General features: G+C 40.4%; 1 protein-coding gene across 2 annotated transcripts in view; it reads left to right on the top strand.

Annotated features, from left to right (window-relative positions):
• The window catches only part of klf7b (Kruppel like factor 7b), an 86,613-nt gene that overhangs the window by 57,129 nt on the left and 15,676 nt on the right, over positions 1-13,808 (top strand). For both annotated transcript variants that reach the window (XM_032567204.1, XM_032567203.1), the window contains one exon: positions 10,567-10,690. In XM_032567204.1, the coding sequence (XP_032423095.1) occupies positions 10,567-10,690 (124 nt within the window). The remainder of the gene's footprint in view (positions 1-10,566; positions 10,691-13,808) is intronic.

A 13,808-nucleotide genomic window follows, 5' to 3' on the forward strand; every position in this document is an offset into this window, starting at 1 on the left:
CACTCTGATCCTTTAGCCTGAGCCCATCACAGATCAGCCGCATGGGTCCCAGGCGCCCACCCACACACACACGCCTACCCCCACACACACACAGCCCAAAGCTAGCATTATTCAACTTTAGCTTTAACTACACCATCAATTTACAGCGTCTAATGCATTTCATGTCCTCCAGTTGTCATCATCCAGTGTTAGCAGTCTCCCCAGGTTCACAGCACACAGCCTGCAGACATGCGCTGTATTAATACTGGCAACCTTGGCATCATTAATCCAGCGTGTTACATGCTTATGCGACCCCTAAAACCACGGCATGGCTTCAGGTCTGGTTTTCCACTTCCATGGTTGCACCTGGAGGACCTGGTGTGTGTGTGTGTGGTGGGGGGAGGGGGACCCAGCCCCTGTAGCTCTATTATATTAATCCAGAATGAAGCTACTAGTCATCTGGAAGCATGACTGCCGCCTGCAGTATCTGTAATCAGATGATTCAGCTGTCGAGTCATGCTAACCGACGATTAGCTTTTAAAGGCAGAGTCATTTGCTGGGGAAAATAAAAAGTAGACACCCTGAAGACACTGCAGCTCTTTCTTTCTCTGGGTGTGTGTGTGTGTGTGTGTGTGTGTGGTATAAATGCGGGGTGTTGTATTCCCTCTCGATGTGTTCATTACAAGCACAGAGCTGCGGTTTAATTAGCTTAATCCTCTTTTTGGGTTATTATGACCATAAATCATTGAACATACATGTAGACAGGGATTAGCGTTGCAGAGCCTACAGGGAGGCGCAGCTGCAGAAAACCTGCTTTGCCTTCCTGCTCTTACTGTAACTCACCAGAGGCCATTGGAGGCATCATTATGTTCACGCCTGTCAGTGACTGAGTGTCGCCTGGGCTGCGCCGGCACATCACGTCGATTACGATCCAGCCATTTCTCCGAGAAGCACGAGTGACGTAAACGTTTTCTTACGCGTGGATCTTCATTACGGCCGAGTTGTAGCATTAATACAACTTTAATAGAGGTAGAAATTAATTCGGTAAATCTCTAAAGTATCCAATTAGTGATGCTCTGAGCCAAAGCCAAGTTTTGGGTGTTTTTTTTTCTTTTCCCTCTCCCCCTCCCTCTGCTCTCTTGGATAAGGTTGGATCTCTAAAAGCAGTGGAAGCCTATTAATCATATCCTTGTTATTCGAGGAGCAGTCCAAAAAAAAAAAAAGATACACTTAACTAAATACTTGGCATCCGAGATTGCAGACGCGAGGAGCCGCGTTGGAAAGAGTGCCCGTCTGTCAGAAGTTGTAGATGTGAGCTTCGCGGTGCTGGCACCTCGCTCCGACACAAATGTGCAGCGGCCCAGAAAGAATCATGTTTATCAGCAGAACGGATTGCCGGTGCATTATAGATTTGGTGGCGCTTTGATGTCGACTGGCTTTAAATGCTCTCCTGCAAGTTGAGGCTTGATCGACTTAATTTGATTGTGATCAAGAAGATTCTCACTGGGAGTTGGGCTGGCTCACTCGGCTCACACTTTTAGGTGGATTTCTCACCTTTTTTTGTTTTAAGTCCGACTTCGCAGGAATAGTCACGTCCCTCAAATTTTTTCACAGTTCATCACATTGCAACCATAAATTTCCGTGTGTTTTGTTGAAACACGTACGAGATAGACCAACATAAGGCAGATTATTGGGGGGGAAAAAATGATATAGATGTTGAACTTTGACATCTGAATGTTGTAGAAAAGGAAACCTCTGCTTCTGTCTCAGGTCATTACCCCCTCTAGCAGTTTTTTTTTCTTTCCAAGCAGCACTGACCCGTATTTAGGTTCATCCATCTTCACATGAACTCTGACCGGCTTGCCTCTTCCTAATTTCAAAGTGCTTAACAGGACAATATCCATCTACTCGAATGCTTTCGCACAGGCTTATGCCATGATTCGGTCCCTCCGGTTGGATGAGTGACCTGACTCCACGCTCAAGACACGTTCCACAATAGTGGGATGACCACACGCTTCCTGATCAGAGGCAGTCCTGTCCATCTTCAAGAAACTTTTGCAGACCCAGCTCTTAAGAGAGCATCTCCTACCCTGTCCTCTCCTTCACCGTCTCCTTCCACGCTTCTTTCTGTGCCTGCGCTCTATTCTGAAGGAGCCTGACTCGTGGTCCTATACTTCGAAGTCGCTTATTATTATCTCTTCTGTCAATTGTGTTCTTATACTGTCTTTTGCAAGCTGATTTAGACGAGGGTCTGCCAAAGTAACAGACATAGATAAACATAAATCCATAGTAAAAACTGTTCATTGTAAAAAAAAAAAAGAAAAAGAAAAGCAAGGATAATTTTCCTCCAACTTTACAATTATGTACTACTTTGTGGCATTTAAAATCCAAATAAGTTTGTGGCTGTGGTGATAAAATGTTTTAATTCTGGAGGTCAAAATTCTGCTGGAGGATCCAGTAAGTTTCTGTATTATTAGTGTCTGTATTATTATTTGATCTTATGTTTGTTGTGGTTCTCCTCTTATTACATCTTTCTGTTTGGTACCATTCCCACTGCCAGCAGAACGGCATTACATCATGATGCTGCCACTGCCGTGCTTAACAACCGGTGCAGTGTTTTCAGTGGAAGAATCTGTCATTTTACCTCTTTTTTCTATCTAAACTGGACTCTGAGTTCTCTGAATGCTGTCAAACAGCAATACTTTTATGTTTCAAAATTCAACTCTGGAAAAAAATTAAGAGACCAATTATCAGTTTCTCTGATTTTTACTTTTTATACATATATGTTTGAGTAAAATAAACAAAGTTCTTTTATTCTATGAACTACTGACAACATGTCTCTGAAATCCCAAGCAAACATTTAGTATTTATTAGCAGAAAATGAGAAATGGACAGAATAATGAAAAAGATGCAGTGCTTTCAGACCTCAAATAATGCAAAGAGAACAATTTCCTATTTAGAAACGACAATACTAACGTTTTAACTCAGGAAGAGTTCAGAAATCAGTGTTTCAGAGCTGTAGATGCTGGAGCTTCAAATAATTATCTTCACTAGCAGCAAAGAGGTCTTGACCTTCCAAACACGGAAACTTTGGTGAACAGCAATAACGACTGAACGACTTTCCGTGTGCTAACATGAAAAATCAAAAGTAAATCACAGTTACTAAAGAGATAGTTGCAATTATTTTCTTTATTTTGACAGAAACAGTCATCATGTTTAATTTTTATTTCATGGTTAATTTTTTTTTGTATTAAAAAACAGCCAAGTGGTTTAGAAATTTAAATCAGATTTACACAAAAATGTACATATTGTCATAAAAAGTGACATTTTATATGATTTTAGACGTTGCAGACTTCAATGGGGGTTTTTTTAACCCTAAAAACATTTTAATGTATTTAGCTGTTCATGATGTAAATCCTGATCCTCAGGCATGTGGCTCACAGGTTGAAACACTGTTGTGATAACTCCGCTTAACCCCCTTCCCCTTCTCCCACCTGCAGCAGGGACCCTTCCAACCTCATGTGGAGTCGGGGTAACACCTTGCTGACCTCCCCCAACACCTGAACCCTCCTTCACCCTCCTCTGCACCCCCCACACCTGCCTTTAGCTTCCATCTCTCTTCCAATTGCTTATTTAGTTTAGGTTGCCAAGCAACTGCATCACACTCCTCCATAATTGGTTGGTGGCTGGTGGATTGTCCGTGCCTGTTAATCTGTCTCTCTGTCTCTCGGCCTCCCCCCTCCTCACGCTCCTCTCCTCTCTTTCTCTCAGTTGCTAGGTGACTTTATCATGCATCCCTGCCTTGCCGTGCTATAATTGGCTGCCGTCATGGTTGCTGTGGCGTTAGGCCCAGGCTGGCCTTGCTTCATTCCTCTAACAGTGTGTGTGTGTGTGTGTGTGTCGGCGTGTCTTCGCGGTGTGTGTTTGAGAGGGCTCCTATTGAAGGAAGATGAGGTTCTCTGGCCAATTACTGAAGACGGGTGTGAAACGTCCGCCTGTCTGGCACCTGCGCCCCTCACAACCCCCCAACTCACATTCCCTTTATCACACATGTAGGTTAATGGTGGAGTATTTCTCAGAAAAGATAAGCTGCCAAGTGGTTCGGTATTGTAGGTTGAATATAGCAGTTCTTAGAGACGAGAGGACTTTATGGAGTGAGTAGGAGGACTCACACTTACAGATGTAAGTGCTGAACATGGAGGATTTTGCTGCAGTTCTTCACAGGGCTTGAAGTAATCTGTTGTAGAATCACAGATTATAGCATTTTTCACAGACGTAGCGAAGGATTACTCTCCCCTCGAAACAAAACGTAGGACAGTACAGATTTCTGTGTCTTTACAGGAAGTTAGAAATGACCAGGAGCTACATTGTTTATTTTTGGTTTCTTGTAACTGCATTATAATGTTTCAGCACTTAAAGTGAATAGTGACTCTACTGATTTGAGATCTAACAGCATGTTCAGCTCCTGGGACAGGACGATGCATAAGTGGGACGAGGAATTTAAAAGATATTTAAGTTTTCGGCATCTCCTCTTTTGTTTAGATAAATAGTGTGAAGGTTTCAGAAACACACGCTTTGTTTTAAAAAAAACTCTTTTGTTGATGAGTCCTGCATAATTTGGTTTTCTGACTTTTGCAGGTCCAATGTGGTCCTAATAGAAACATTGGATATTTTTTTCATTTTACGTGTTTTCACAGCCAAACACGTAATTTAAGAGACAAATTCAATTTGTCTCTTAAATTCAGTTCAGCATAGAGTAATCCAGTTCAGATTTAATCAGTTAATATACACCAGATTGCACAACTCATTGAAAGGTACTCCAGACATACAAACAACTGGAGATTAATAAGTCACTCGCAGGAGATCAATCAATTTCAGCATGGCACTACAACAGGATGCTGTCTGTGCGTCAGTGAAATCCTACATAATAAACTACTAGAGATATTCTAACAAAGTGGAAGCAAATGAGAATGACAACTGGATGCTGGGATTCTGAGCTCCAAGTGGCCGCTAGCTTCCTGCAAAGCTAATAGCTAATAACTACAGGCCTCTAAACTGTTAGACCTTGCAGTTCAGTCAAGAACAGCGCGTTGACACACAGTGGGTTTCCACGAACCAAAGAACTTAAAGTCTTTAATCACCAATCGTCAGATCCAGTGATGTAAGGCACTGCCACTGGACTCTAGGGAAGGGGAGACATGTTGTCTGTTTATATAGTGTTTGTTTTATTCTATAAAAGACTAAATAATCATCCATACCAAAATAGTTTTTTTTAATTCGTCCAGTTAATGTCGGCGGTGGTAGTGACTTTGGTATTTTGAGTTAATCTTAAGGATTTAAAGATCTTGCTAAGCTAGCCATAGACTGGTAATCTATGTTGCTTTTAAAATATCAAGGCATTAAAGCAAAAATAAGTTGGCTACATGTGATCAAGAATCAAGAATATCTATTTGATCAGGTATGTAAATAGATATTCTTGATCTCTATATTTATTGCTATAAAAATATCTTTGTGTCCACAGTTATATTAGTTTCAGTGCATGGATATACAAAAGTAGATTCATGGGGCTGTTTTTTATTGATCTGTAGATATTTGAAGGTAAATTAACTTGAGATGAGACAAAAATCTACAATTAAACATTTTGTTTCTCTCCTTTCTTTGCAAAACAATGTTGGGAGTGCAGTAAGTTCATGCTGGCTAGCTAATTAGCGTTGATGTCTGCTTTGGTAGCACCCTGCCTTAGGCTGTTTATTTTACCAAGAGGCACGATAACTCTTGCAACATTCACTTTTTCTTTTTATTACCATTTTTTCTTACTTTTTTGGGTGACTCTTGTGGTTTTCCAAGGCAAAAGGTTTGAGGAATTTTCTCTTCTTTTGACCATACAAGGTAGGAAAGCAGGAATGCTGCTTAGCCTTTTATTAACCAGGGAGTATAGCTCTGGTTTCTCTTTAAAGGAACTTTATAAACAGCAGGAATAGTTTTACGAGCAATCTGAATGGACCTATTAACACAAAGATGGAAAATTAACCAGAAACCAATCCAAGCCTACTCCAAACGCTTTTAAATATATCTTTGCAGCATAAACCACACATAAGATACATAAACTGAGTTCCCCTTTATCAATTCACGACTTTGTGTCTCTGTGAAAGTGATTTAACCTGAGATATTCAAGGCATATCATAATGAAATACGGACAGCAGTGGGATGGTGCCGCGGTACCTGGGACTAATTAGATGCTCCTTTCCCTACGACCCAATAATACAGAATATTTTATTCAAAATCCATATTCACACACCAGCCAAAATGAAAGCGGTGTCACAGGAATCACCTGTCACCTAAAGAGCGCAATAAGGCGGCAATAAAAACCCAAATCCCGGTTGTTGAAGTCGGCTACAGACTGCATGAGAAACGACGGGGAGAATTTGAATATGGAAATCCGGGAGAGTGCAGCTCCTGATGCGTAGATAATTTAGTCCGAGAGCAACCGCAGTCGTGTTGTGTCTGTGGATAAAAGTCGTCTCCGATCAAAGAAACAGGCAAACTGTGGGGAAATAAAGGGAAGAAAAGGGGCAATCATTCACAGTGCGGTGTTCCTGTTCAACATCATCTTTTACGCTTCGTTGCATCACCTTGCTGTCAAAGCTGCAGAGTGGGCAGGTGTCGTTTTTCGGTCGTCTATCCTGATGGTTTGAATGTGGAATCAGTGGCGTTACAGTTTACTAAAGCAGTTCAGAGTTGACAGGTAGTTTCCTTTTCCTGTTACAGTGAAATGAAGAGGTCATGGTCTGGTGCTTTTTTTCTCTTTTTTTTTCCCCACTCTGTTTCTTTGACATCTTGTTCCACTGCGTCAAAACAATAGGAGTTGTTTGTTCAGAGTATTACTTTGTGTTTCTTTATTTTTTAGGCATTTAACTGATAATCCTGGCAACAACAAAGTTTCTAGTGGCCTGATTTATTCCTGTAATGGTAACTAAGAGAGGAAACTAAATTTGGGTGGCGACTGAAACCATTTTCAGCTTGGTCGGCCAAGACCCCGGTGTTCAGTTGGCCAAAAAATCAAAAATATACTTTTTTCTGATTGTTGAATGGAAAATATTTAAGCGAGGTCAAACTAACAACACCCTTAAGTGTGGAGACAATTACTCAGTGAGGCATACCAAAAGTTAGTGATTTTCAGTTCCTGTGTGGGATTTAAAATGACATTGCTGGAAGTAGAGAAAGACTTAAAGGGAATAATCTATTTTAAAAGAAACTGTACTTTAAGACAAGATAGGATATTTCTGCAGTTCAGTTCAGCAGAGAGCTAGACTTTCAAATGATAACAGGAAGGCTGACTGCAGTACAACAAAGCTAATTTATCATTTGAGTTTATATTGAGTTTGGAAATGTTGGCAGCTTTTTGTAAATCTGAATTAAATTAAGGCTACAGAATCCTCACATGCTACAGTTTTAGGGATGCCACATGCCCCAATCAAGCTAATTGCTAGCTGATTGGGGCTACCTGTATCATGTTATTGAGCATAACATGATGAACTGTTCAAAATATCAAATACTGAATCATTTTTATCTTTGGTTCACATTAATATAATAGCACAAGCTACAGTTTTAGGAATGCTAGTTGCCCCCAATCAAGCTAACTGCTAGCATAACATGATAAACTGTTCAAAAAATCCACCACTAAATCATTTTATCTGTGATTCGCAATAAAACAATAATCCTGTTAGCAGTGACAGTTCTCTTACACACTGTGGGATGTTACTTTTGCTCTTAATGTAAATAAATAAGTGCTCAGTAGAAAGGCTGGAATGCTGTTCTCATGTCTTCCAATATTTTAGCCCTGAAAATGAGAATTAGCAGCTAAAGTCGGTATCAGCAGATAAAAGACTCATAAAATCAGAGGTTAAAACCTGGGAATAATCTATAATCTCTGATAATAACATCAGACACCACACCACCCTGTACTGCAGATCAAGCTAATGTTCTGCAGGGAACAGAGTCCCTTAGCGTGCGCTGACAGTTTTTATTTCCATTCTGCCTTTAATGCGGGAAACAAAAAAAATTAACACAGTTCCATTTAACAACTGGATCACTTGTGGGCAAAAAGCTTTTTTATTGCAAATGTTTGGCTTTTCTACATGTTTCCTAATGCTTCAGACCACATTAGCTCCACTCAGCTGTGAATGTGTGCACGTTTGTCTTCTTAAGAGGATTGATGTGTGCTGTGAAAGGAGAAGAGGGGCTGGTGGGACATCTGGCTAACTGACTGTAAGCTGCCATATTACTGCCCATTAGGAATCATTAAGGCCCCGATTACAGTAACCACAGCCAGGAACATCAAGGGTATGTCAGGTTGTGACTTTTTTGTGGTCAATATTTCAAATATAGTTAATTTAAATGGTCATTTTGTTGTTGTTTGACTATAATGTAGAGTCTTTGTATGGAAATACATTTGAGCCAAGAGTATTCAGCTCTCGCAAGTCAAGTTTTGTGACTTTGTGCGATTGAATTTAAAGGAAGTTGAGGACTGCTGGACTTAAAAATATTATTTTGTGATCCAAGTTTACGTATTGTATTTGTGGGAAATATTTTTTTTGTTTGTCATTTAGTTCAGCAATCGGTGAAAAAGTGGGGAACCTGTCTGCCTTCTGCATGTTCCTCCTTGATTTAAAAATGCAATATTTGAATATATCTTTACATCTTCTTTGCTCAGATCGATTCAACATTCACAAGTCAAACAAACACTTTGTCGCATTTATATTGCTGAGGAAGTAAAGATAGCTATTTATTTATTTATCTGTCTATCTACATAGACAAGCTTGGTCATTTTCCCTTTTGCCATTTTTCTCGCAGTTTCGTTTATTTTCAACTTTTTCAATTGCTGACCGTTTTGTTCTGACCATGCATCAATTCGTGGCTCCGAAGGACATTTTGTTCCCGCTTTAACAACCGACTATTTAAAGTCATTTTCGATACTCTGCTACTAATTGTCTCCCATCAGAAAATAAGGCTTTTCGACTCATTTAGGTTCATTTTGGTTTTGTGAGAGTTTAAGTGGCCCAAAAAAGGAGTTAAAAGTCTAAATTAATAGACAAACAGTGTTATACAAGATTTTTGGAATAATAATATATCAGATAATGAAATAGTTTGAATTGAATTATATGCAGGATTTAAGCAATTTTGTTGGGGCATTTGCATAGATACAGTGAAAACATAAATGTATACACATGGTTTAAGTAATTGTATGCCAATACTGTAGTTTGTTTACAGGACAGAAACACAAGCAAGGGGCAAATTACTGCATATGAAATGGAGTCTGATCTATTAAAGGGGTGAATTAACCTCAAAATATTAACACTTTTACACAACTGATGACATAGAAATTCTAAAGTAAATACATCGTATTGCATTAGACTGGGAAAGAAGTAAGTTTTACTCTGAAGTCTTAGAGAGACAGCAGTCAAAAGTGAGATTTACCAGTTGCAGCATTATCCGTTTTGCCCAGGCCTGTTTTATTATTATGTTTTTTATTATTTTAATAATTGTGTGGAGCCGCATCTCAAAAACAATTTCCCTGCTTGATTTTCAGTAGATTTTTATCTATTATGACTTTTGTCAATTTAAAAGGATTTAATTTTGTCCAAATGTGTTTCAATGTCCTTTTAGATAAATCACTGTCCAGTCAGTTGAAGCCAAAAGAAATTGTACCAATATTTTGACCTTCTCGAAAGCTATTAGTTATTATGTTTATAATTATTATACTTAATATCAAAATTGTTTGTTTTTTTTTAATTACAGGAGTAAACCTGAATTATATTTGTTCTCCTCACTTTTTGTTTGCGTTATTAGTTTCTGAGTTGGAGTCCAGATTAACTGCTACCTCATCTGACCCAACACTTTGCACACGCAGGAGAAAATGCTTCACACAGAGATGCATCATCAGGTCCCATCTGAAGACAGCCTGCTCCTTCATGCCACACACACACACATGCACCCCCCTCTCCCCCCTCAACACCCACACACACACACACACACCCGCACACACACACACACACACACAGCTGGAAGGCTTTCTATCATGGTGAGATAACTACAGGCTGAGAACAATAGACCATCTCTTCTCCCATCTGGTGAACCGGAGGATGAAACTTCATTTACATTTCAGCCCCCCTCACACACACTCCCTCCACTACCAGCTCACTCCTCTGTGTGTGGGTGCGTGCGTGCGTGTGTGTGTGTGTGGGCGTGTGCATGGATGGGCGGAGGTGTGGTAATAAAGGGAACAAAACGAGATTCATTTCAGGGTGAATTTGGGATTATGAATTAACATGCTGCAGTGCTGAAAGACTTCATTTACAGCTAATTGAGTGTGTTGGCTCATTAAAATGGCTGTTGTGTAAAACTGCTCTGCTTGGCCGCCCCTGGGCTGGGTAGCAGTGTGTGTGTGTGTGTTTTTTTGGAGAAAAACTTAGGGGTGGTAACCTGCATATTATTGAACAGCTGTAGTTTAGACGTGTGAAATTAGATGTAGAAATTGTAATAAAATGTGACACCTTCTGCTCTTTTTCTCCCTTTCCTCGCTGTCAGGTGAGAAGCCCTATAAGTGCTCATGGGAGGGCTGCGAGTGGCGCTTTGCCCGCAGCGACGAGCTGACGCGACACTACCGCAAACACACCGGAGCGAAGCCATTCAAGTGCAACCACTGCGACAGGTAAACACTCGCTTCCTTTCATTCACACAGATTACTACCAAGCACACTGCACCGTTTGCATTTGTGGGACGTCTTAAGGTAACAAGGATCAATGTTTATCCTACAACTAGAGGCACAGCGGGCCAATTTGAGACCCTTCTCCTTCCTCCTGACGGTGTCCATATTCGTTTTACATTTTGTCACTTTAGAAACTGACATTTTAATGTATTTTAGTGGGATTTTTTGTGAAGGACAACATAAGTAGAATTTGATTGGGAAGTGGAAGGAGCCCCTTTTCCTCTGCTTTAATCGAACTCCAATTCGTTTGCCTAGAAAGTCCAGTTTTTTCACAATCAGACTGGACTGCCTAATGCCTAATCGAACTCTGGACCGCCTACAAACCCAGGTCTCGGTTCGATTAAAGCGAACTCTGGTGCGGTTCGGCTGCATATGTGAATGCCAAGCAGGACGTAAGCTATAGCGAGCATTCTGGGTAAATACAGCCAAATCAAATGTGAGACTCTAACACTAGCGGGAGAAGTGGCTCACGGTCTGTCACCAAAGATAAAAGAGAAATTCTACAACCGCTAAAACCTGACACTACTCCATTTTTGTTGACATTTCTCTAAGAAGGAAGTGTCTTCTTCAAAAGGTTTTGTTTGCTTCTGTGGTTGTTGGTACAACGCCACCACAATTTGGATTGTTTGCCACAGTGCAGTGTGAAAACAAACCACAATAGTCATCTCACTGTTGGCAACTCCTCAACTTTCTTGCTGCATTTAGCAACATTTTAAACAAAAAAAAAAACGGTAGAATCAGAATCGGCAGGTCAGGATTTTTAATAGATCGATAATCGGTGATCGGCCAGAAAACTGCAATCGGTGCACCCCTAATCACAATGAATTATAAGAGTTAAGCTGACCATCAAAAGTTAAAAAGCAAATTTCCCGATTATAAAATTACCAAGAGATCCCCTAAGCTATGTACCTCAGCTGACAGACTGAGCAAAGAAATCCCGACTCAGAGAAGCAGCCACGGGAAGCTGCACAGCTCAGGTGGGAGAACGTTTCCAAAAGGACAAACATTAGTTATAGACTCCACAAAACTGGACTTTTTGAGAGAGTGGCAAGACAGATGGTGTTGAAAGAAACTCATAACAAATCAACTTTATACCACAAGCCATGTAAAAGCACGACAAACCAAAGGAAGGAGGAGATTTGGTCAGTTAGACCAACAACCTAACTTGCTGGTCTAAAGTCTATATTTTTCAGAGAACTAACACTGCACATAACCCTTAGCACACAACTCCCATTGTGAGACATGGCAATGGCTGCATCATGCTGTGGGGAAGGGGAAGCTCCTCTGTAGTAAAGTGTGGGACAATGACCTTAAAGATGTAGCTAGAGCTCTATTGAAAACTAATTTCTGTGTTAGAATGGTGCAGACCTAAACTTAACACCTTATTTTTCACCAAGGCTCTCCAACCAATCTGACCAAAAAATACGATCAAATTTCAGTCTTTACTCAATTCTCAAGATTTTATTTAGACTCAAAATCCACTTTTAAACCATTTCTAAGCCTTGCTTTCTGCCAATCACAATTATGTTTGGCTTGTGTTGGGGAAAGCAACACTGTCTGTATGCGTTTTCAGAAAGAGCATCATCCATTTGTCTCCCGTTTTGCAGCAACTCTCCGCCAGCTAAAAAGCCACATCACTTAACTCGCAACAAAACATGTTCAAGCTGACATTTGAAGTAGCTCAAATAAGCCTCCAAATTAAGTTTCTCATTTTATTTCATCTCTGTTTGTTATAGCGGAAGAATGATGGGAGCAGTTTGCTGTCATATCGCTGTACGACAGCCTTTCTCTCTGTAGAAGCTGCCTCTGAACGTTGGTTTTCAATGCATTCAAAGCAGCAGGGAATCAGACAGCTTCTTTGACAAATGATAAATAAAACAACATTTTTCATCCAGCCTCAATCTACAGGCGTCACATGCGGCGCTCGGGGATTGTAATGATCCATAACAAATTTCTTCTCTGTTATTTTTACGCAGAAGAAAGATCGAGTTTTTTTTTGTTTGTTTTTTTTTTAAGTAATAAACAAAAGATTGTAAATTAGTGGTTTTGAATTGTGAACGTTTTCTTAAGAGAGGCTGTGCGCCTTCAGCAGCTGCGAAGGAGCGGCTCAGAGGGGAGATTTTTATCTTGAAGAGTGATAAATATTCAACACTACAGCTCACGGTGTAGTCAATTTAATGATAAGGAACGCTATTACTCTAAATTAAGTTGGTTCTTAGCGGATTTATATTGCGAAAGGGAGAGAAGGAAAGACGTGGGTGTGAGGCAGGTTTGCGCACGGAAATTGACTACAGATGTATGTACCGTGCTTTCCCAATCAATCCCGAATCAATTTGTTTGTTGCACTGACTCGTGTCCGGCCCAATTTGAAGGAAAACAAAGCCGAAGCTGACGGGAGGGTGTTTGTTTTCTTTTCTTTTTTTTTTTGAACCAAAGACAGACTGAAAGACTGCCACACCAAAGCCGGAGCTGTATTTGTGAGTCACATTGTCACTATTTTAGTTTTTGCTTCTCAAGGTTGGAGGTGTGTGTGTGGGGGGGGCGTGTGTGTGCGTGTGTGTGTGTGTGTGTGCTTACTCATGCCCTTGTTAAATGGATTCAGGCTATTGGCAAGCAGGTCGCAGCTAATTGAGTGGCACCAGATGCCAGCTCCACTTGAACATGCACTCCCACTCCGTGTGTGTGTGTGTGTGTGTGTGTGCCTGCACTACCTCCCAATTTATTTCACACACACCAACTTTCACCCGAGAGAGAGTGTAATTGGCTGTTGTGGGTTCCCTCTAGTTTTGGTTTAACACGTAAACCCCCAAAGAAACCTGCTGGAAGCGTCTAATCCAGGCTGGGAGCTGGGGCCGCATTAGATCCTATTTAAAAAAAAACAGAAATGCAAAGTCATTTTGCGTTGCATGAATTAATATATAGTACATACAGATATACAACTATGGCAAAAACAGCTTGTCTGATGTCATAGATTTTTGGCTTTAATCAATACTTTGTTCTTTTTTTTTTTTTTTACACATTTAAGTCGTTCAACTTCAAAATGTAAACGTTCTAAAAATGT

This window comes from Xiphophorus hellerii, chromosome 7 (assembly GCF_003331165.1).
Source record: "Xiphophorus hellerii strain 12219 chromosome 7, Xiphophorus_hellerii-4.1, whole genome shotgun sequence".
Lineage (NCBI taxonomy): Eukaryota > Metazoa > Chordata > Actinopteri > Cyprinodontiformes > Poeciliidae > Xiphophorus > Xiphophorus hellerii.